Source organism: Sebastes umbrosus, chromosome 16 (assembly GCF_015220745.1).
Source record: "Sebastes umbrosus isolate fSebUmb1 chromosome 16, fSebUmb1.pri, whole genome shotgun sequence".
NCBI lineage: Eukaryota > Metazoa > Chordata > Actinopteri > Perciformes > Sebastidae > Sebastes > Sebastes umbrosus.
In genome coordinates this window covers 26,658,084-26,681,545 of record NC_051284.1, presented here as the reverse complement: position 1 = coordinate 26,681,545, position 23,462 = coordinate 26,658,084, and the positions used below count along the sequence as shown (strand labels likewise).

The window sequence follows — 23,462 nt, the reverse complement described above, 5'->3', positions numbered from 1 at the left end:
CAGCTAAAAATACCTCAACACTGTCTGTGGAAAAACTGATGTTCAGATGTGAGAGCAATGTCTAATTCCTTCTCGTTTAAATAAACCGTTATGATATGAACACTATCTGATATGAGATTAACCCATAAACTAGATATAAATAAAGTTTTACTGTCTGGAGACATCATGAGAATCATAATTAACTTGTTTTATAGAGAAATGAAAGCACGTGATTGACGAGATCCTCTGAAGTACTTTTATTAGAAGAAAATTAAGCAAACAAGTGATTCACAACCACAAAGATATTATCATAAGTATATATAAAAATGTGTATTTGCATGCCAGTTTTAACAAGAATATGCATAGAACTGTTAATCTATTTTAGCAGAATGCAAAATACCCTTCAACATACAAAGTTGTGGATTTATAACTTCAATGTTTTAAGCACTTATTTACAGAAGCCGACACTTTTGACCTCGTAGGATTCACGCGATCAGCTCTCAGTTGTACTGCTTTCCAGCTGAACTCTGCAACAGACAGAAAGGACACAATGTCAGGAGCTCTTTTTATTACTCGTTCATTCACATGTTTGTTTCTAAGTGCAGTGAATCAACAACAGGTCACACTGTGTGGGACAAACCTGAAGCTTCCACACCAGAAACGCTACGAAGGCTCCGTAGATGCTGCTCTTGATGATGAAAACAGTGTAGGAGAGTTTGGCGCTCTGTGTGATCTTCAGATATTTTTCTGCAGGGAGTTCAAACATTGACATCAGTGACATGATTCAAAGAGGAAACATCCACGGCACTTTGGTCTATACATACAACACAGTTTAGTTCACAGTTTGTGAAATAGTCAGGAAATTTAATCTATTTGATTCGTGTACATTCGGGCTGTCGAAGTTAACGTGATAATAACACGTTAACCCAAATTTGTTTTAACGCCACTAATGTCTTTAATGCATTAATGCAACTTTTAGGTTGTAGCTCAGTTTTAAAGCTAGAGTGAAGATACTGGTATCATATGAAACTAGAAAAACCTAAGAAATCAGTTGCTACCAACCATGTCATACTAGCTTTGTCGAGAAGGAGGCTAAATAACGCTCCAAACTTAAGCAAAGTTTTGGTGAGGAAAAACTGGCATAGCCATTTTCAAAGGGGTCCCTTGACCTCTGACCTCTGACCTCCGTTTCTGGACAATATCTGTCATTGTTTTGTGTTGTTAATTGATTTCCAATAATAAATATATACATACATTTCTATAAAGCAAGCATATTTGCCCACTCCCATGTTGATAAGAGTATTAAATACTTGACAAATCTCCCTTTAAGTTTAATTTTGAAAGGATAAAAAATTTGCAATTAATTTGCGATTAATCATGATTAACTATGGACAATCACGCGATTCAATATTTTAATCTTTTGACAGCCCTAGTACATAGATCTTTTTTTTTTTCGCTCAGCACAACTTTAAACAATGTATTTTTCGTGTGTTTTCTTACAAACGTCCAGCAATACGTGACACACGTGTCAATTTCCGCTCCAGTCTTTTCAAAACAAAATTGCGTAGTTAGGTTGAGGAATAGATCAACTTGATTAGGTTTAAGCAACAAAACTACTTAATTAGGTTTAAGAAAAGATGGTGGTTTGGGTTTAAATAACGCCAGAAGTGCCGCAATTTAAGTACGAAGGTTGTGTGACAAATAAATCAACGTTGACATCTGTTTTCACACGGGACTCAAACACTAGTCTCCTGGGCGAACATCCTGTGTTTTTTGACCCACCCATCCACTCCGACCTCGTCTCTATGCGGTGTTCGCCGCTCTTTATATTTAACAATTACGTGGGTTACATACAAACTGATTTTGTGCTGACCATCACGAAAATTATTTTAAAAATTTGTGTCTATGTAGATGACTCAATACATTACATTTCGTGACTATCTCACCAACTGCTGTGCGACTGGGCTGGTGTTTCTTTACAAATATATTAGACACTAAATGTTTTGATAACCACAGTAGAGCTGATGCATTGAGGCGTACAGAAAAACAATATATTTACCTCTTGTCATGAGATCTCCTTTAGCTGTTAGAAGAATAAGAAATAGATTAGACGAGGACAGACGATTGTTGATGTATTTAGGTCATTTCTGAGTTGCAAACCTACCTTCTTTCCCTTCGATTGATTCTGAATAAAGTACAGTATGCGTCCCATTGAAGAAGCTGACAGTGCAGGTGAATGTTTTGGTGGGTGTGAACCAGTCTTTGGCAGAGACCCTCAGCCTGCTGGTGATCGTGTAATTGTTGCCTTCCCGCAGGGCAGCTTCGTCAGTCGCCACACCAGCGGTGACATTATCCCCGTCGATGTCCCAGAATACACTAACATGGTCCGGGTAGAATCCACTGGCCACACACACAATGGTCTTCTTCTTGGCATCGTCTTTCTGGTTTCGACACTCCTTTGGTGAAGGTTGAAGCACTTTCACTATCGGTACAGTGATATTAAGATCGTTTTCTGCAGGACAAAGGACAGAAATCACTAAATTAAAACTTTCTCTAGCTGACTCTAATCTACATGAGACCCCTTAATACCAGAATTTACTGAGAAAATGTTTATAATGACATCCTCTGAAAGCTTAAAAATAATGCATTTGTAGTCTGGCACTTAGACTAAACTTTGTGCCATAGAACAGAGAGATTTATCTCAAACTTTACGTTTTCTTTTGCAGTTTTGACGCACAGCAACACGATGCTGCTTTAGCAAATCACTAAACAAGACATTCAAACAACCCTAAACTTCACTTAACACAATAATCCTCAGGTTTAAGTTAAGAGAAGATCACAATACAAACATTTCTGCACGTGATTTTTCATAATTTTCTTACCCAACACTGTCAGTTTGGTGCCACTGCCAAAGTAAGCAGGATTGTAGTTCACACTGATACAAGGCTGCAGAAAAACTGCTCGAGCTTTTTCAGCACCGAGAGCTCTAAACTGTCTTTGTGCTCGTTTTCAGATAAGCTTTTAACTGTGCACACAAAACTCGAAGAAATGCTTTTACCAAATGGAATCTTGAAATTATTAAACTGCTGTTTTAAAGTCCATCTAAGAGCATACGATTAAACAAATTTGATATCATTTTCTATGATATCTTTTGATATATTATGTCTGTATATATCGAATAATTTTTACTGCCTTACCTAAAACGGTGAGTTTAGTTCCAGCTCCAAAGTAAGCTTCTGACTGACTCACAGTGTTTCACAGAGATGATAAGAAGTCGCTGTGAGAGGAATAATCTGGGCGTACAGCCAAATGTTTTATTGCTGCACGACTTAGACGATGCTTGTTTTTACCAACATAAACTAACTTCTGCATTCACTTTAAAATGAGTAAACTTTGTTCACTACCATCAAATAAAATGTATATAAAACATATTCTCAATATTGCCTATAATCTTAACATACAAATAAGCTGTGAATGATGCTCTGAGAGATGTTTTGTTGCAGGTTTTCTTACCTAAAACAGTGAGTTTAGTTCCAGCTCCAAAGTAAGCCTCGTTGTAGGAGCACAGAGACCTTCGACTGTTACAAAAACTCTTCCTACTGCCTCTCTTTATCTGGGACACTTTGAAAATACTCCAACTTTGTCACTCTCTGACTCTCTGACATGTAAAGACTTTGACTTTAAGCTGCCTTAGTTTGCAAAAGTGTCAAATGTTCCTCCGCTAACACTCACCTTTTAAACATCCACATGCTTTTCTGACTATTTTAGGATTATTTAGCTCAGTAACTGCTATAATCACGGTTTAATCAGGAGTCAGTTGAGCTTTGGAGTGAATTAACAGTGTCAGAAACATCTTAACAACATCATACCTGAGCAATATTTAATATTTAAATGATTTCTTACCTAAAACTGTTAACTTTGTTCCTCCACCAAAGTAAGCCTCGGCACCACTACCAGAGTCACAGTGAACCTGATCAGTGCTCAAACAGCCCAACATGCTGCTTTTACTTTGAAACCTTAACTTCTAATTTTGCAATAAATGTAACTTTTTCTTTCATTTAAAAACCAACAGCTGCTTCACTACAACCTGTGTTTTATTTACATGCTGTATGCAATACAAAACTGTTTTTCTCAGCGACCAACCTGTTAAACTTTTGTACCTTTTTCTTCTCTTACAGGTGGATTCATGTGAAGAATTTTGGACGTCTTACTCACCGAGAACAGTCAGTTTAGTTCCCTGGCCGAAGTAGGCTTCGTACTGACACAGTGTTTGAGCTTAAGAACAAAAAGCTCTGAGCTGAAGGTCGAGTACAGTAAGTTTGTTTAAATCTACTCTAATTACAATGATTTTTACATTTGTTTCTATTTCTTATCTCATCAAAGACTGTACATAAAATATAGATTTCTTACCTAAAACGGTTAACTTAGTTCCTCCACCGAAGTAAGCTTCATTAACACCAGAGTCACAGTGAACCTGATCAGTGCTCAAACAGCCCAACATGCTGCTTCTACTTTACCTCTTTACATTTAGTTGTTTTTACGTGTTAATTGTGTTAAACGGGAATATTCTTTCAATCCAAAAACCAACATTTGCTGCACTGCAGTCTGTTTTTTTTTACAAGTTTGATGTAACACAAAACATTTCCCCTCAACAACCAGACTGTCTACACATGTTTTACTTCTCTTACAGGTGACTTAATCAGAATATTTTATGTCTTACTTACCGAGAACAGTCAGTTTAGTTCCCTGGCCGAAGTAGGCTTCGTTATTGGCACAGAGCTTCAGCTTAATATCAAAAAGCTCTCAGCGGAGCTTACACTAGACTTGAGTGCTGTAACTTTCTTAAAGAAACACACAAAAATATTCTGTTTTCTTACCTAAAACTGTTAACTTGGTTCCTCCACCAAAGTAAGCCTCTGCAGTACCACCAGAGTCACAGTGAACTTGATCAGTGCTCAAAACACATGCTGCTTTACTTTGAAACTTTGCTTTTTAGTTTTACAATAAACGCAACTTTACTTTAAAACCAACAGCCTATTTCTTTATACAAGAATCATTTACAGACATCTCAATACCACCCTTTATGATAACTTACCGAGAACAGTCAGTTTAGTTCCCTGGCCGAAGTAGGCTTCGTACTGACACAGTGTTTAAGCTTGAGAACAAAAAGCTCTGAGCAGAACCTAAACAAGACTTGAGTGCTGTACATCTCTTAAAGAAACACTCCAATTTTAATGTTTTTTTCCCCGATATCTTACCTAAAACTGTTAACTTTGTTCCTCCACCAAAGTAAGCCTCTGAAGTCTGGGTCACAGTGAACTTGATCAGTGCTTTAACAGCCCAACATGCTGCTTTTACTTTGAAACTTTGCTTTTTAGTTTTGTAATAAATGTAACTTCCCTTTAAAACCCAACAACTGCAGCCTGTTTTTAACAAGTTGTATGCAATACAGACATCTCAATAACCACCTTCTTTATGTCTTACTTACCGAGAACAGTCAGTTTAGTTCCCTGGCCGAAGTAGGCTTCTCTATTGGCACAGAGCTTCAGCTTGATATCAAAAAGCTCTGAGCTGAACTTAAACTAGACTTGAGTGCTGTACATTTCTAAAAGAAACACTCCAATTACAATGATTTTTTTTTTAAATGTTCTGATTTCTTACCTAAAACTGTTAACTTTGTTCCTCCACCGAAGTAAGCTTCATTACCACCAGTGTCACAGTGAACTTGATCAGTGCTCAAACAGCCCAACATGCTGCTTCTACTTTGCTTCTTTACATTTAGTTGTTTTTATGACACAAAACATTTCCCCTCAACAACCAGACTGTCTGCACATGTTTTACTTCTCTTACAGGTGAATTAATCAGAATATTTGATGTCTTACTTACCGAGAACAGTCAGTTTAGTTCCCTGGCCGAAGTAGGCTTCGGCATTGGCACAGAGCTTCAGCTTGATATCAAAAAGCTCTGAGCTGAACTTAAACTAGACTTGAGTGCTCTACATTTCTTAAAGAAACACTCCAAATACAATGATTTAAAAAAAAAAAATGTTCTGATTTCTTACCTAAAACTGTTAACTTTGTTCCTCCACCGAAGTAAGCTTCATTACCAGAGTCACAGTGAACTTGATCAGTGCTCAAACAGCCCAACATGCTGCTTTTACTTTGCCTCTTTACATTTAGTTGTTTTTACGACACAAAACATTTCCACTGTTTGTACACATTTGACTGCTCTTACAGCTGAATCAATCTGAATATTTTATGTCTTACTTACCGAGAACAGTCAGTTTAGTTCCCTGGCCGAAGTAGGCTTCAGCCCGACACAGAGCTTCAGCTTAATATCAAAAAGCTCTGAGCTGAACTTAAACTAGACTTGAGTGCTGTAAGTTTTATAAAAACACAATAACATTATTTTTATATATATTTGTTCTGATTTCTTACCTAAAACTGTTAACTTTGTTCCTCCACCAAAGTAAGCCTCTGCAGCCTGGTTCACAGTGAACTTCATCAGTGCTCAAAACAGATGCTGCTTTTACTTTGCTTCTTTACATTTAGTTACTTTTTGTTGTGTTTATCATGTAAAATGTCACTTTTCCTTCTCTTACAGGTGAATTAATCAGAATATTTGACGTCTTACTTACCGAGAACAGTCAGTTTAGTTCCCTGGCCGAAGTAGGCTTCGTAATTGGCACAGAGCTTCAGCTTAATATCAAAAAGCTCTGAGCTGAACTTAAAGTTTCTTAATGCACCACTCCAATAACAAAGCTTTATAAATTACATTAGTTCAGTTTGAAGCATCCTTGACTCACCCAACACAGTCAGTTTAGTTCCTTTTCCAAAGTAAGCCTCGTTTGCATTGTCACAGTGCAGAAATACTGAGCATGAAACTCTGGAGTCTTTCTTTTCCAGGTTTTTACTGATATGTCTGTTTATACTAAGACTCTAAAGCAATGTGACATTTATCAAAACACAGTAATAAACTTAAATATTTACCTAAAACCGTCAGTTTAGTTCCTTTTCCAAAGTAAGCCTCGTTTTGGTTGTCACAGTGCAGAAATACTGAGCATGAAACTCTGGAGTCTTTCTCTACCAGAATTATCTCTGGAAGGTTTTTACTGATACGTCTGTTTATACTAAGACTCTAAAGCAATGTGACATTTATGAAAACAGTAATAAACTGAAATATTTACCTAAAACCGTCAGTTTGGTTCCTTGGCCAAAGTAAGCAGGCTCAGTGTAGGTCACAGTGTTCTCACTTCAGCTCAAAAGGTCAACTTTCTCAGAACTACAGTTTTTTCCTTCACTTTCATACCAACATTTCAACCTTTGTGAGTTTGTTGCAGTGAAGTGAAGCAGGGAGAGATCCTACTTACCCAGAACAGTGAGTTTTGTTCCCTTTCCAAAGTAAGCTTCAGATCCAGTGTCACACTGAATGTCTCCTCTACCAAAAAGTCTCTAAACTTTCCATCATCAGCATGTTGAGATGTGTGATAAAGTGTGATAATCCAGAGGATGAAGAAGGTTTAAACATGCAAGATGAGCTTCATAATGTCCACATTGGTTGTTTATGTCAAGATGAGTAAAAGAAGCATCCCAATGCTCCACTAAATGTATTTTTAAAAAGTCAATTTCAGTTAAATTTTCTTATTTATGTTGACTTTCCAGAGCCAGTTTGTCCTGACATCTCACACACCTTCAGATTATTGATGTTTCTGCTCTCCCAGGTCTCCCAGGCAGCTTGTAGCCATCTACACAATGGGTGTTAATGGGAGGAGGTTTTTGTACGGCGGCTCTATTGGATTGTATCACCGTGGCTCCCTGTCCCCACGATGAAAAAGCATCACACAAAAACCTAAAGCGTGTTTGGTTGTCACCCCTCTCCTCCTCCCCCCACCCGGCTCCTCCATATCTCAGCCTCCATCTCTCTCTGTGAGAGAGCAGCTGTACTGACGGTTCAACGGCCTCCAACCTCACTGGTGCTATTTCTGTGACAGCTAAGAAAAGAAGCAGAACGGAGGGAAGGAAAAGGGAAGCTGCTCTTTGTTTGTGTTTGTTTGTAGCTGTTCAGAGGGAGGGACGTCTCTGCTGGTCACACCTCTTTATCTCTTTATCCTCCCAGTTTGAAGTGAACCCAGGACTCACATTTACTAAGTAACAGTCACTACTTCACATTGACTGTGTAATGTGAAAAGTGTCACTTTGTTGTGATGAACCCACAGATAATTATTACTTGACTCTGCTGTCCCCCTCGGCTCTATGAAGCATTTTAGTGTCTTTAAGCTCATGGAGTTTTTGGTTTCACGCCACCGCTCATTATCTTTGTTTCCATCAGCAGCTGTTTTCAGTGAAAAAGCTTCTGATAAACAAGCTGATGAACATAGTGGAGCTAAAGAACCAGATATTTCCCTGGTGGAGACCAAAACAGAGCTAAATGAAAGTGAATATTGGACTGACGTTCTCCACTGTGCTCTCCTAATAAATGCTAATTTTGCTCTGGAGCTACCGGATGTGTAAATAGTTTTTCTGCTGCCCTCAAGTGGTCAAAAAATCTGTCAATGTAGGTTTCACAACAAATTACATAAAATCCTAAAAATTCTATAATAATTTGCACAGCACGTTTTTAAGGTATGTAATTATATTAACTTTTTTTATCATAAAAATAAAGCTTTTCAATTTACATATGATGATTAAGTTATTGCATGTCCTTTGTTTTAGAAATTATACATTTATATTGTACGATGAACTGAGTTTGTACCTTGGAGAACAAAGTACATGTATGGATTAATTGAGTCAAAAGTCATAAAACGTAAAATGTATATATAAGCTAATGATGGCATAACTAATGAGAGGAAGTATGTCATAATAGATTATTAGATTATTGTCATCATGTATCATCAGATAAAAATGTGTTTGACCTCAATAATGAGGTCATAATCACTCATGTTAACCTATATTATTCTATTACCTATGAATTTATTGAGCATTATGGAAAGATAATGACAGAATGGCATGACATCCTTCAACAAAATATATTTTTTAAACCAAAGTTTCATTAAACAATTCAGTGTTAGATTCATCAGCTCATATCTAAAATCTTTTTCTTCCAAGTTTCAATGAAGTTATTCAGTTTATTAAATAATACCTGATCTATGGATAACCTTTGCATATTAATTTAAATAAACTTAAATACATTTAGCTTAAATACTATGAGACTTTAGTCTGTTCACTGTGTAATGTTGTATCTGTCTCTAAAGCATAAAAAAAAATCTTAACAACACATCGCTCTCTGACCTTTTATTAATATCATAATTAAACTACATGAATAGCAATAATAGTTTATGTCCCTTTATTCCTACTTAATGAAAGTAACCACACTAAAAGACATCATAAGCAGCTCAGTGCCTCCCCTTTACATACTGTATTGACCTCTGTCGACTTTTATCGACCATATCTAAGTGTAATCCCTCATGAACCCTGTAGAGGTCAGTGTGTGATAACCTCTTAAACTTGATATACTTTCATCTTGTCAGGCTACACAGAATTAAATAATATAAGAGTGTAAACTTTAGTGACACAGATGAGACTCTGTACAGGATGATAATGTTGTCTGGGACGTTTAAACATTACAATGTTAATAACACCTGTTTATTTATCTGAACTGATCAGCGTTGTGGTGTTGCAGGAACATCACTGAGTTGTGGTGAGGCAGTTCCTGTACATTTGAATGAACTAGTGGAGTTTATCATGCTGTATTTTCAGTAAGTTTTCTTTTTTAAGTTGATGTTCTGATTCTTATTTTCAGTCACATTAATGTAAGTTGCCTGTCACGCTGTTTTAACCCTCCTCATTCATCCCTCCTCCCTGTCATCTCTCCCTGGTTTCTTCTTCAGGTTGTTGTTTAGCTGCTGAGGCTTTCTGAACCACTGTGCTCTCCTGGAGGCGCAGTAATACACAGCTGAGTCTGCAGCCTCCACAGGGTGGATCTGCAGAGAGGACTGAAGCACTGCAGGCCGGGACATGGAGTACTTGGATTTGTTGAAAGGAGCTTCAACGTTCCACACATCTTTACCAAGAGAATATGTCACCATCTGTATTCTCCCGCTGCTAATCCGTCTGTACCAGAACATGTACAAATATTCACTGTCATCTTGTTCACACTGGAAAGTCACAGCCGGCCCTCCTTCATGGATGAGTATAGATGAAGGCTGGTGGATTTTTACACAGAAGGAGAAATCTGGAAAACAAGAAAAAAGTAAACACAAAGTAAACACACAGTTTTCATTTAACTGAATTTAAATGTTCTTACTGGAGAAGACCAGAACTGCAACCCAGAAGATGATCATTGTCAGAGTGATTATAAAATCTGACTCTCTTGTCTTCTATCAGGCTGAACAGCTACAGGTGTAACTGTCTGTTCTGCAGCGATACAAAACTTCTGAAATGAGCGATACAAAACTTCTGAAATGAGCTCTGATCCTCTTCCTCCCCTCTGGTTTTCTTTTACCAGGAACTCATTCATATAGTTTCAGAGGTTCATACAGTTTCTCTGTACAGCCTCAGTCTACTAGTGGACACTGAGCAGCAACTGCAGGTCTGTAACAGCAGTTCTTAGAGACCTTTACAGTAGAGTTTATAGTAATTGTGGCTTTTACAACCGATCTCATCATTTGACATGAAGCAAACAGTTGAATTGATACATAAAATGGAGAAAAGCTTCTCAGATTGGTGCATTTTACCAAATAACTAAGCTGGCTGAAAGGAATTTGTCCTGCTTGTATCAGAGACAATATATCAGATATGACAACAAAATATTTTAATCGCCATCATAGTTTTTACATGAGGAGAGAGAGGAGAGAGTCAGGCACAGTTGGCATCAATTGCATGAGTTTGTATATAAACCAGAGGTTTTCAAAGTGTGGCGGGGCTCCAGGGGGCTTCAGACTGTTTCAGGGGAGGTTCAGTGAATGGAAGTGAAAAAAACACTACATTAGTTATCAGAAGAAGATCACACAGAATATCCAAAATGTGTATATTATGGTTAAAGAGATTTCAGAGATGCTGTAGTTTTGGGGAATTTTACTGTTTTTTCAGAAACTAATAAATGCCTTAGTTAGTTGAAACCTTTTTTAAATATATTTGGTGTAGTCGGAAGTTATGTCAAACAGCAATATTAGGCTATCTTGGCTCAATTGTTGAGTGTCTATAGGATGAAATAACATAATCATAATCCCATAGACATTCATAGAGGAAGCTCACAGTCTCAGACTTTGAAAACCCCCGGTATAAAGATCTGCAAACATTGATATATAATTTGTAAGATGGTGACCTCTATCATAGAGGTGGTTGAAGACATGACCATACTTTCTATAAATGAATATGTATTAGGGCTGCACATTATATCTTTTTTATCATCATTGCGATGTCCACTTTATAGCGATAAACACAGCGCGAAAGACTGATATTGTACTCAGGGATTTTTTTAGTTAGTTGAAAGAGAGTAAAAAGAGTTCTGCCTTTTGTGTTCAGTTCAATTTGTTCAATAGAAGAATGTTGGAAATTCAACAAGCAATTTGTTGTATTTTGGCAGTAGAAAGGCAGAACTGAATACATTTTAAGATCGGTTAATTTATCGCAAGTAATATCGTTATATTAAACAATGTTATCGCGATATTTTCCTCATCTCATGCAGCCCTAAATATATAGCCTATATGAGTGGTTCTCAACCTTTTTCATGTCAAGGACCCCTAAATTGATACGCATTATGTCCCATTATGTAAGATTTTGCTTCAGGGACTTCCATACGAAAATATTTTGGTTGTTAGATATGATTAAGACCACAATTCTGTAGCTGCTAACTACAGTTGAAGAGATAACCGTGGAGGAAGTGATCAGAATAGTCACTCTATGACTCTTTATCACATCAGGTTCACTTCTATAGTGAATTTAATAGTGAAAATAAACATTTTTCTGGTCTGGAACCACTGGTTGAGAACCATTGTTTCAGTGTGTCTTACTTGAACTGAATCAATTATATAGTTTCTTTATTGTTCCACCAGTTAAATACAAAAACCAAAGAAGCCACAGCTCCTTCCTTCCTGTGTGCCATCTGTGCTTCCCTCCCAGACTTGTTATTTGTATGGTGGTCTGGTCTGCATGCATCACTGTGACTGGCAGCACAGTAGTAGGTGCTGCTGTCATTCAGGAACAGCTCAGAAATCTGAAGAGAGAACTTGTTCTTGGATGGTTCGATAGTTGACTGGAAGTGTCCCACAGTTTCATCGAACTCTTTGATGAGGAACTCCACTGGAGCTCCGTAGTGGTTTTGTCGGTACCAGAGCATGGTCTGGCTGCTCATGCTAAACCCTGGACCCACGTTGCACTCAAAGCTCACTGTGAATCCTGGGTGGGATATTTGATCTCCAGACTGAAGGACTACAACAGTGAGACCTGCAGCACATGAAGTATGATGTTTTAGTGTGTCTCGTTCTCGATGTACAGAACCGTAAATTCACACAAATATTGAAACACAGAATACATAAAACCCACCTGAGTGTAGAAGAAGCGACAGATAAAGGACTGTGATAAACATGTCAGCCATGATGAGCCTTCTTCCAGCTGAATGAGTCACACATCACTCTGTCACTCTGTTCAGCACCAACAAACCACGAGGTCACATGATCACATGATGATATAAGTCTGAATGTTATTCTCAATAACTGATTATGAAATGAGACTTTAGAGCACATGTAAGAGGATTTTTTTCCGTCGTATGTTTTTAGACTGAGGTTGCTTTATTTTGTCAATGTGGAAAAGCATCTGAAACAACATTTACACCATCATTTAAATTCCACTTTAAAGACTAATGTTTTTGGTTGAGTGATGCTTCTCTGCTACCCACTGTTAAAATAAACTGGAATGTATAAATGGTTTTCAATTAATTAATTTATAACAAGCAATAGATGAAAGTATAAATGATTGTCTTGTGTTGTTAATTTTTTTCAGTTAATCTAGTCGTGTAACTCCAAGAATCTATTTAATATACTTTATTTATGTAAAAAATAATTAAAAAAAAATAATATTTAGTGCTAAAAGTCAACTACTCTGTTGATCAACAGAAAATTGATTGACAATAACTTTGATAATTGATTAATATTCACTAATAGTCTGAAGACGTCATCTCGGCTCTGGGAAATTGTGGGCATTTTTCGCAATTTTCTGACATTTTATAGACTAAACAAAAATAATAATCGAAAAAAATAATTGATAGCTTATTTGACAATGAAAATAATCTTTTTTTTTGCTTTGTGCATATTTTGGATTTGCACCTTGGAAATATTTTATATGTCATTTTTTTTTTTAGATTTGCACTCTTTCCTACTTTGTACTGCAACTGCTGCATAACAATTTCCCTCTGGGTAGATAAAGTTCTGTCCTATCTTAATCGTCAGTTGCTGCTATTACAATAAAATGGTTTTGATCTAACAAGTGTAGCTAAAACAATGAATCAACAAGAGCAATTTTTTTTTATTATTAGTTTAAATTATTTATCAAGAAAAAATAGTAATCATGTTTTGGTTCCAGCTTGTCCAACATGAGGTTATTTCCTTGTAAATTGTACATACATTTTTTTTAATAATAAATATGCACCTTTTTTGCATATGGACTCCCACTCAGGTGTGTTCAGTTAACCTGGTTGATTAATACGTCCATGACGTGTACGGACTAATTGAGTGACATCCTCCTGAGTCTCCTATTGGCTGTGTTGAACCTGTGGGGGCGGGACTACGGGCATTGGTGGAACCTGATTGGTCACTGCTGATACGCGGTCTTTGTTAAACTGACATAGCCACGCCCACTCCGTGACGCTTCTCAATTGGAACATTTACTGCCCGTTCAACTCGTCACCAGGACAAACTAATTAATTAATTTAGTGTATTAAACCTCCAGAAAGACCGCTGTGAACATTTACTACAGTTTGTGTTGCATTTCATAAGCGAGTTTACCGTCGACAGCTGCTTCAGGACGAACATGAAGGAGAAAGAAGACCGTGTTCGCTGCTCCAACTGCTGGAAAGGTATAGCTAACGGCACCTAGCGGCTAACGTCCCCTAACGGCTAACGTTGATGGAAAGCCGTTTGAGCATTTATTCCATATCCTTGATAACAGACGTCAGTGTCCTCCACTAGTTCAGTCTTTGTCAGCACTAGTTGGACACTTTGTCTTACTAGTTGAACAAAAACTCTTACTATTCACTGTTTTTCAGCAACTATAGTGACACTTTTATCCAACTGGTTCCGACAGAAGCTTACTAGTGAGACTGTGCAGCACACTAGTAGGACCAAAGTCCCAACTAGTCAGCTTTTTGACTCACTAGTGGACCCCTGAACCCAACTAGTAACGCTGACAGTCTCACTAGTTAACTAGTAACGCTGACAGTCTCACTAGTTAACTAGTAACGCTGACAGTCTCACTAGTTAACTAGTAACGCTGACAGTCTCACTAGTTAACTAGTGGCTCTTTTTAGTCCGTACTAGTTAACTAGTAAGGTAAAAAAAAGACCTTCACTAGTGCAACTAGTGGACTTTTTTCCCTTGCTAGTTAACTAGTAAACATTTTGAGCCTCGCTAGTTAAACTAGTAAGGTAAAAGGTTTTAATTAGTTAACTAGTGAGCATTTTGAGCCTCACTAGTTAATTAGTAAGGTAAAAAAGGTTTGAAGTAGTTAACTAGTAAACATGTTGAGCCTCACTAGTTAACTAGTAAGGTGAAAAAGGCTTTAACTAGTGAGCATTTTGGCCCTCGCTAGTTAACTAGTGCATAAAATTGTAGGTCACTAGTTAACTAGTGAGGTGAATATGTCCTTTACTAGTTAACATGTCCACCTAGTACTGACAAAGACCGAACTAGTGGAGGACACTGACGTCTGATATCAAGGATATGGAATAAATGCTTGTCCACTCCTGCACACCTGAAGACTGAAGTTGAGCTTTTCCTGTCTCTTCTCAGAGACTTTCCTCCTCTCTAAGATGCTGGGCGTTGCTGCACGTCTATCAAGGTAGGCATTGTTTCTTGTGCTAACGTGAGATAATTAAGTTTAGTTTACTTGGTGTTTGTATGTGTAACACCCACCACAAGTGCTGGCTAAGGAATGACAATCGAGGACCGTGTCACCTGCCACATATGCTTGGCTAACAATGTTGATTTGCTGAACATATTTTTAATTTGGTTTGGATGTTGATGGTTTGGTGACGATGTGAATAATCTTGTGGGAATATTGAAGTGATTTGGGCTGAATTGTTTTTTTGTTGAAACTGTTTTAGAGAGGTTTTTTAATCCTTTATTTAACCAGAAAGGTACCATTGAGATTAAATATTGCTTTTGCCAGGGAGTAAAAAGTTTCATATATGATTACAAACAGGGACAGATAACATCACAATGAAAAACATACCAAAACACAACAGAAACAAAACATACAGGAATCAGAATCTGAAATAATCAATGCAAAAATAATAGCACTTGATGAAAGCAACTACATTGTTATGTGTAAATAAGTAGTTTTATAATTTTTTACACCTGTACTTCTCCTGCAATTTGCTGCTTTGACAACTGAATTTCCCCCCGGGGATTAATAAGGTTCATTTTATCTTATCTTATCTTATCTTAAACAGTTTGTAAGATATTTTTAAACATGTCAAGAGAGGGTAAATTGCATTGCTTTATTCTGAAAGGTTACACAATAGCAGTTTCTTTACACACACCATCATGAACAGTTAAATTGCCCATTTTATTTCAGAACAATTTGGTGAAATAGCTGCAATACTAAATCTGATTGTTCTATATATTAACATTATAGTTTAACACACACTTCAATATGTAGGCTTCATAATAGCTTTTCAATGTCATACTTATGTCTCGGTTGGCTGTATATATTGTACACACCCTTCTGTACATAGATGAACATTATATCCATGCCGTATTTATTATATACATACATTTTTGCAATGCCTGCACTACCTTTACCACAACCCTGTATGTGCAGTAACTGACAATATGACCTGTATGGGCCTATACTGTGCATAGTTTGTTGTCCAGTTCTTGCCTGTATAGCTTTATATTTAAGTTTGCTTATTTGTTTAGTTTAGTATGGAGGATGAAACCTGCCAAAATAAACCAATAATCAAATAAATGACTCGATAAATAAATAAATAAGTCATTAAATTGAGAAAAAATCATATTAAAAAATAAATGTAGCATTAATTAATGGATAAAATGTGACATTAACTGATATTTCTGTATTAATTTGCGTCTCTATTTATTAATGAATATTATTTGAATTATATATTTATTTATTTATTTATCAAGTGATTTTGGCAGATTCCGTCCTCCATAGTTTAGTAGAGCTGTTTAATTTTATGTCTGTACTGTATCCTTATGTTAATTTGCTTCTCTATTTATTTTATTAATATTCATTTCTACTACATATAATGACACATTTATTTATTTAGATTTGGGCACGTTCCGTCTACCACAGTTTAGTAGTGTTGTGTAGTTTTGTCTGTATTGTGTCCTTATGTTAATTTGTTAATTTGCTCTCTGTGTGCATACCGAGAGCTACTGAGTCAACTCTAAGTCTCAGGATCTTGAGCATGAAAACAACAAAGAAAAAAGAGAGCAGGGTTTTTAGTGTTGGGGTGCCGTTAAACCACATCACTGTGTACTGGCAGCGCAGAAATACACAGCTGAGTCTGATAGGTTCACACTGTTAATAATCAGAGCTCCTGTTTGGGTTTCTTCTCTTGTTATCTTAAACCGATCTTCAAACTGCTTCTCATATTTGGGGTCACTGCCGTAGATGTATCCAATTAAATTAATCAGGCCGCTCTTTGTTTGTTGGTACCAGAGCATTACATCCAGATTGGTATCATTATGACTGCATTTAATTTCTACCCTGGCTGTGTCATTGACTATTCTGGGATGAGACGGCTGAAACGTCACACTCGCACAGTTAGCTCCATCTGTGGGAAAAACAGATTAAAAAATTAGTTGATACAGAAGCTGTGGTGAAAAATAAAATTAGAAACACAATGAAGTAGTTATTTTTGCAGTTAATGTCATTACATGGAAGCAAGATGAGAAGAAAACCGATCACAGTTGGAGACATCCTCCAGGTTTGCTCTGCTGTGACAGAAACAACTTCCTTCAGTGAGAGTCTGTATAAAGAGAGAGACACTGTGTCATGTGAAAAGATGAGGGTTTTTAGTGAGGGAGTGGCATTAAACCACATCACTGTGTACTGGCAGCGCAGAAATACACAGCTGAGTCTGATAGGTTCACACTGTTAATAATCAGAGCTCCTGTTTTGATTTCTTCTCTTGTAATCTTAAACCGATCTTCAAACTGCTTCTCATTGTTGGGGACACTGCCAGTGTAGCTGTATCCAATCAAATTAATCAGGCCGCTCTCTATTTGTTGGTACCAGAGCATTAAATTAAGACCAGTATCATTATGACTGCATTTAATTTCTACCCTGGCTGTGTCGTTGACTATTCTTGGACGAGACGGCTGAAACGTCACACTTGCACAGTTAGCTTGATCTGTGGGAAAAACAGATAAAAAAATGAGTTGATACCGAAGCCATGATGAAAAATAAAATTAGCAACAAATAGTTATTTTTGCAGTTAATGTCATTACATGGAAGCAATATGAGAAGAAAACAGATCACAGTTGGAGACATCCTCCAGGTTTGCTCTGCTGCAACAGAAACAGCCTCCTCCTTCAGTGAGAGTCTGTATAAAGAGAGAGACACTGTGTCATGTGAAAAGATGAGGGTTTTTAGTGAGGGAGTGGCATTAAACCACATCACTGTGTACTGGCAGCGCAGAAATACACAGCTGAGTCGGATAGTTTCACACTGTTAATAATCAGAGTTCCTTTTTGGGTTTCTTCTCTTGTTATCTTAAACCGATCTTCAAACTCCTTCTCACAGTCAGGCTCACTGAAGCCGTAGCTGTATCCAATTAAATTAATCAGGCCGCTCTCTGTTTGCTGGTACTAGAGCATTGCATTAAGACTGGTATCATTATGACTGCATTTAATTTCTACCCTGGCTTTGTCGTTGACTATTCTTGGATGAGACGGCTGAAAGGTCACACTCGCACAGTTAGCTTGATCTGTGGGAAAAACAGATAAAAAAATTAGTTGATACAGAAGCTGTGGTGAAAAATAAAATTAGAAACACAATGAAGTAGTTATTTTTGCAGTTAATGTCATTACATGGAAGCAAGATGAGAATAAAACCGAACAGAGTTGGAGACATCCTCCAGGTTTGCTCTGCTGTGACAGAACCAGCTTCCTTCAGTGAGAGTCTGTATAAAGAGAGAGACACTGTGTCATGTGAAAAGATGAGGGTTTTTAGTGAGGGAGTGGCATTAAACCACATCATTGTGTACTGGCAGCGCAGAAATACACAGCTGAGTCTGATAGGTTCACACTGTTAATAATCAGAGCTCCTGTTTTGATTTCTTCTCTTGTTATCTTAAACCGATCTTTAAACTCCTTCTCATGGTTGGGGTCACTGCCGCTGTAGCCGTATCCAATTAAATTAATCAGGCCGCTCTTTGTTTGTTGGTACCAGAGCATTACATCAAGACTGGTATCATTATGACTGCATTTAATTTCTACCCTGGCTGTGTCGTTGACTATTCTGGGATGAGACGGCTGAAACGTCACACTCGCACAGTTAGCTTGATCTGTGGGAAAAACAGATTTGGAAAGTAGTCGTTATAGAAGCCATGGTGAAAAATAAAATTAGCAACACAATTGAATAGTTATTTTTGCAGTTAATGTCATTACATGGAAGCAAGATGAGAAGAAAACCGATCACAGTTGGAGACATCCTCCAGGTTTGCTCTGCTGTGACAGAAACAGCTTCCTTCAGTGAGAGTCTGTATAAAGAGAGAGACACTGTGTCATGTGAAAAGATGAGGGTTTTTAGTGAGGGAGTGGCATTAAACCACATCACTGTGTACTGGCAGCGCAGAAATACACAGCTGAGTCTGATAGGTTCACACTGTTAATAATCAGAGCTCCTTTTTGGGTTTCTTCTCTTGTTATCTTAAACCGATCTTTAAACTCCTTCTCATGGTCAGGGTCACTGAGGCCGTAGCTGTATCCAATTAAATTAATCAGGCCGCTCTCTGTTTGTTGGTACCAGAGCATTAAATTAAGACTGGTATCATTATGACTGCATTTAATTTCTACCCTGGCTGTGTCGTTGACTATTCTGGGATGAGACGGCTGAAACATCACACACTTAGCTTGATCTGTGGGATAAACAGATTAAAAAAATAGTTGATACAGAAGCCATGGTGAAAAAATACAATTAGCAAAACAATTAAATAGTTATTTTTACAGTTAATGTCATTACATGGAAGCAAGATGAGAAGAAAACCGATCACAGTTTGAGACATCCTCCAGGTTTGCTCTGCTGCCAGAGAAACGGCCTCCTTCAGTGAGAGTCTGTATAAAGAGAGAGACACTGTGTCATGTGAAAAGATGAGGGTTTTTAGTGAGGGAGTGGCATTAAACCACATCACTGTGTACTGGCAGCGCAGAAATACACAGCCGAGTCTGACAGTTTCACACTGTTAATAATCAGAGCTCCTGTTTGGGTTTCTTCTCTTGTTATGTTAAACTGATCTTCAAACTCCTTCTCATGGTTGGGGTCACTGCCATAGATGTATCCAATTAAATTAATCAGGCCGCTCTCTGTTTGTTGGTACCAGAGCATTACGGTAAGACTGGTATCATTATGACTGCATTTAATTTCTACCCTGGCTGTGTCGTTGACTATTCTGGGATGAGACGGCTGAAACGTCACACTCGCACAGTTAGCTTGATCTGTGGGAAAAACAGATTTGGAAAGTAGTCGTTATAGAAGCCATGGTGAAAAATAAAATTAGCAACACAATTGAATAGTTATTTTTGCAGTTAATGTCATTACATGGAAGCAAGATGAGAAGAAAACCGATCACAGTTGGAGACATCCTCCAGGTTTGCTCTGCTGTGACAGAAACAACTTCCTTCAGTGAGAGTCTGTATAAAGAGAGAGACACTGTGTCATGTGAAAAGATGAGGGTTTTTAGTGAGGGAGTGGCATTAAACCACATCACTGTGTACTGGCAGCGCAGAAATACACAGCCGAGTGCGACAGGTCTGCTTTGCGTATAATCAGAGCTCCTCTCACTGTGTTTTCTCTTGTCAGGTTGAACTGTTCTTTAAACTGATCCTCATGGGTTTGGGGGCTGTTTTCATATCCATACCCAATGAGGGTCATAGACAGACTGTCCTGGACCTTTCTTTGCTGGTACCAGAGCATTACTACGAGGGAAGTGTCCTCGTGGCTGCACTTAATCTGGACCTCAGTGCTCTCCTTCACTATCTGGGGAGGAGATTGGTCAAATGTAACAGCGCTCACCTGACCTGTGGAGAAAGCAGATTTTAGATGAAACTGTAATTGAACCAACAGGTAATGAGACAGTACAGTATTTATAGTATTTATACAACATGTTGTTTTTTGAGTATTTTAAACACAAGTAGTTTCACGTAATATTCAGGATAAAATTTGAGATCTTACATGATAACCAGATGAAGAGAAAACCAAATGTGTGCACAGGGGAAGACATCGTCAGGCACTAATGTTGTTTGCTCTGAGAAAAATAAGACTCAGTGTGTGCAGAGAGGGAAGGCATTGTGTCTGTTCATCACCATATTATCTTGTTAACAGTTTCTTGCCAGGTGCTGTGCCTCCACCTATTGGTTGAATCTATTCAGGACAATTTGCACGACTGCAGGTGTTCGCTTGTCAGGAAAACACAAACACAAGTTGTTTTTGAAACAAATTAATTGTATAATTTTTCATTTTAGAGAGCAGTTTATTTATTACACCCTTTCTTTCTATCTTCCTCTCTTCCATTAATATAAGTGAAACAACAAGTATACCAGGGCGGGGAGGATGAAAATTAATTTTGGGATGATTTTTGGACAAGAGTTGAAAGAAAAATACTCCTTATATTAGAATGAACAGCGATGAAAATGACTGCACATTTTGTGTACCACACAGTTATTATTAACCCTGCTTGACAACATAAACAGTAACAAACACTGTCAGCAGCTCCTCCAACTAGCTAGCAGGACGGTTCTCACTTTTTGGGGGCCCTATGCAAAATCTTGTTTTTTGACCAAATGCTAATTTTTCAAGTAAAAATTATTTTTAATTTAACTTAGCTGCATTGTTAACATCAAAAATAAAACAATCATGGAAATCATAAATTAAAAAAACAATGATAAAATAACTTTTTTAAATTGAAAAAACAAAGTTTTGGATAAATTATAAATTTATGAACAAAAATAAACCACTTTTGATGTTTCAATTTATGTTAAAGGTTACTTTAAATGATTAATGATGATCATTAATGATAATATAGAAAGCTATTTTAGAGCACTGGTGTGTACTAAAGTCACTGATATGATCTCCACAGTGTGGTTGAGTTCCTTCCCTCATTTGATGATTATGAATGTGAGTCTGTTGTATGTTTTTGTCACAGACATGAGGTCTGCCACAGCACCGTGTAGACTAGCAGCACACAGATAAACAGCCTCGTCTTTCTTCTGAACGCTGGTTATCGTCAGAGACCACTGCTTCTCCTTCGATTTCACAGCCTGAAAACCAGATTTGAACCCTTCTTCATAGGTTGGGGTGCCAAGGATATACACCATAAGCTGAAATCCTTCTCCTTTCAGCTGTCGATACCAGTACAGATATTCATAATTGGTGTCATTCTGGTAGCAGTGCATCTCTGCTGAGCCACTGGGAGGACTGGAGATGTAGAGGGGCCACTGAGTGATCAGCACAGACTGAGAAACATCTGAAACACACACACAAAAGAAAACAGTAAAGCTAGTACCAGCATGATAAACAACTCACTTCAATATCAGTTATATCTTTACATGTTTTTTAAAAGTTTGCTTCAGATCTACACATTATGAAAGTGTGTATTAAACCCCAGAGGAAGCCAGTTTGTGTCTGTGTATATATATATTTATATATATATATTTTTTTTAATCTTTATAGACATTAACTTTACCTGCAGCCCAAAGCATAAAGAAAGTCAAGGTCGTGAAGCCTGGAGTCATTTTGATTTAGCAAGAGGAAGTGAAATGAATGAAAATACAATGAGCCAACACTTGAGACCTGTGTGGTGGAAATGACATCAGAATCTCTGCCATGTTATAGAGAGGCAAAGTCCCGCCCCTTCTGGTGGACCACCAGGGGAATTTATTTCAGAAAAAATATGAACGGTAGTAAACGGCAAGAGACAAACATTTTTTTTATCACGTTTGAATTGCTCCATGAATCACACACATGATGTTTGTCAATTTAAAAGATAATTTTACAAGTCAATTCAGTCTATTTGATTCGTGAACATTGATGAAGTATCAGGACCTTGAGAAGTACCACACAGACTTGGGGGAAATTGCCTCTTTTGTGGAGGAGGAAATTACTTTTTTCTCATAAAGTTATGACTTTATTCTCGTAATATTACGACTTTTTTTTCTTGAAATAGTATGACTTTATTCCTATTAAATTACGACTTTTTTCTCCTAATATTATTACTTTATTCTCGAAATCTCCGATTTCTTTTCCCTCAATGTGGGACTAATACTCCGTCGTAGTAGAGAGAGCTAAACAGCAGAAGATAATATTAATAAATGACTGTGAAGATTTACGATTTTTTTTGTTGTTTACAAAATGTATCAGTAAGTTAAAATTCTCATTAGGTTTATTATAATCCCTTCTGTTAAACCTCTCTGAAATGTTCATAGTGCTGTATATTAAAAGGAAACAGACACTTTAATTACTTTTTTATTTTTCTCATCATTAATATTTACTTCCTAAATGATATTAATAAATAGAACCAAATATCTTCTAATAAACCAATAGGTACAATGAAGACTTTTTTCAGTAGTTTGATAGTGTGTCACATGGTTTCAGTGGTTTCCTGGTGTGTTGTTATCTGCTGGATCATTATGAAGGTTTTTGTATGAGAGCGTCACTGTCTTTATTACTGTGCATACTAGCTGCTCCAAAATATTCTCCGCTGTCTTCAGGGTGTCTCAGGTTCAGCATGTGAAGATACGCTGTTTTTTCTCCATCTCCACTCACGTCAAAGCGGTTCTTAAATGGCGGCTCAATTTCAGCATTTTTATAAGACATGTAGGCGATCAGCTTTAGGGAAGTGTCTCCTGCTGAGCGCTGGTACCAGAGAATTGTGTCATAGCTCGGGATTAGATGTGTGAGGTTCAGGTAGACTTTATCATCGGGTTTCCATAACAGCTCAGTTGGAGTCTGAAACACTTGTTTTTCTTTACTGAGGTAAACTCCTGTAAAGAGATCAAGACAGTATTAAATCATTGTGCACTTGAAGTT

The 23,462-nt window shown here is 37.4% G+C and overlaps 2 protein-coding genes and 3 gene segments (V, D, J or C); 1 reads left to right on the top strand and 4 right to left on the bottom strand.

Moving 5' to 3' along the window:
* The window catches only part of LOC119504433 (T cell receptor beta chain MC.7.G5-like), a 98,219-nt gene extending 78,185 nt beyond the window's left edge, over positions 1-20,034 (bottom strand). The window contains exons 1-6 of one of the 4 annotated variants that reach the window (XM_037796535.1): positions 19,977-20,034; positions 19,806-19,873; positions 18,827-18,918; positions 18,248-18,339; positions 18,077-18,144; positions 17,093-17,184 (exon numbers count right to left, since the gene is read on the bottom strand). In XM_037796535.1, coding sequence (XP_037652463.1) covers positions 17,093-17,184; positions 18,077-18,144; positions 18,248-18,339; positions 18,827-18,918; positions 19,806-19,873; positions 19,977-20,019 — 455 coding nt within the window. In that variant the 5' untranslated portion in view covers positions 20,020-20,034. Of the gene's footprint in view, positions 1-17,092; positions 17,185-18,076; positions 18,145-18,247; positions 18,340-18,826; positions 19,297-19,400; positions 19,474-19,805; positions 19,874-19,976 lie in introns of those variants that run through there. The other 3 variants (XM_037796536.1, XM_037796537.1, XM_037796538.1) reach the window with 3 other exon arrangements.
* LOC119504438 lies at positions 222-6,498 on the bottom strand. The segment is given in 5 exon segments: positions 222-506; positions 620-726; positions 2,039-2,062; positions 2,144-2,491; positions 6,417-6,498. Coding segments are annotated over 5 exon segments (573 nt in total).
* Positions 13,827-23,462, top strand: part of ccdc177 (coiled-coil domain containing 177) — a 160,090-nt gene continuing 150,454 nt past the window's right edge. Inside the window, exons 1-2 of the mRNA XM_037796520.1 lie at positions 13,827-14,049; positions 14,981-15,029. The gene's annotated coding sequence lies outside the window, so the exon portion shown is untranslated. The remainder of the gene's footprint in view (positions 14,050-14,980; positions 15,030-23,462) is intronic.
* Positions 20,142-20,658, bottom strand: LOC119474479. The segment is given in 2 exon segments: positions 20,142-20,455; positions 20,610-20,658. Coding segments are annotated over 2 exon segments (363 nt in total).
* On the bottom strand, positions 20,667-22,633 carry LOC119504451. The segment is given in 2 exon segments: positions 20,667-21,900; positions 22,120-22,633. Coding segments are annotated over 2 exon segments (417 nt in total).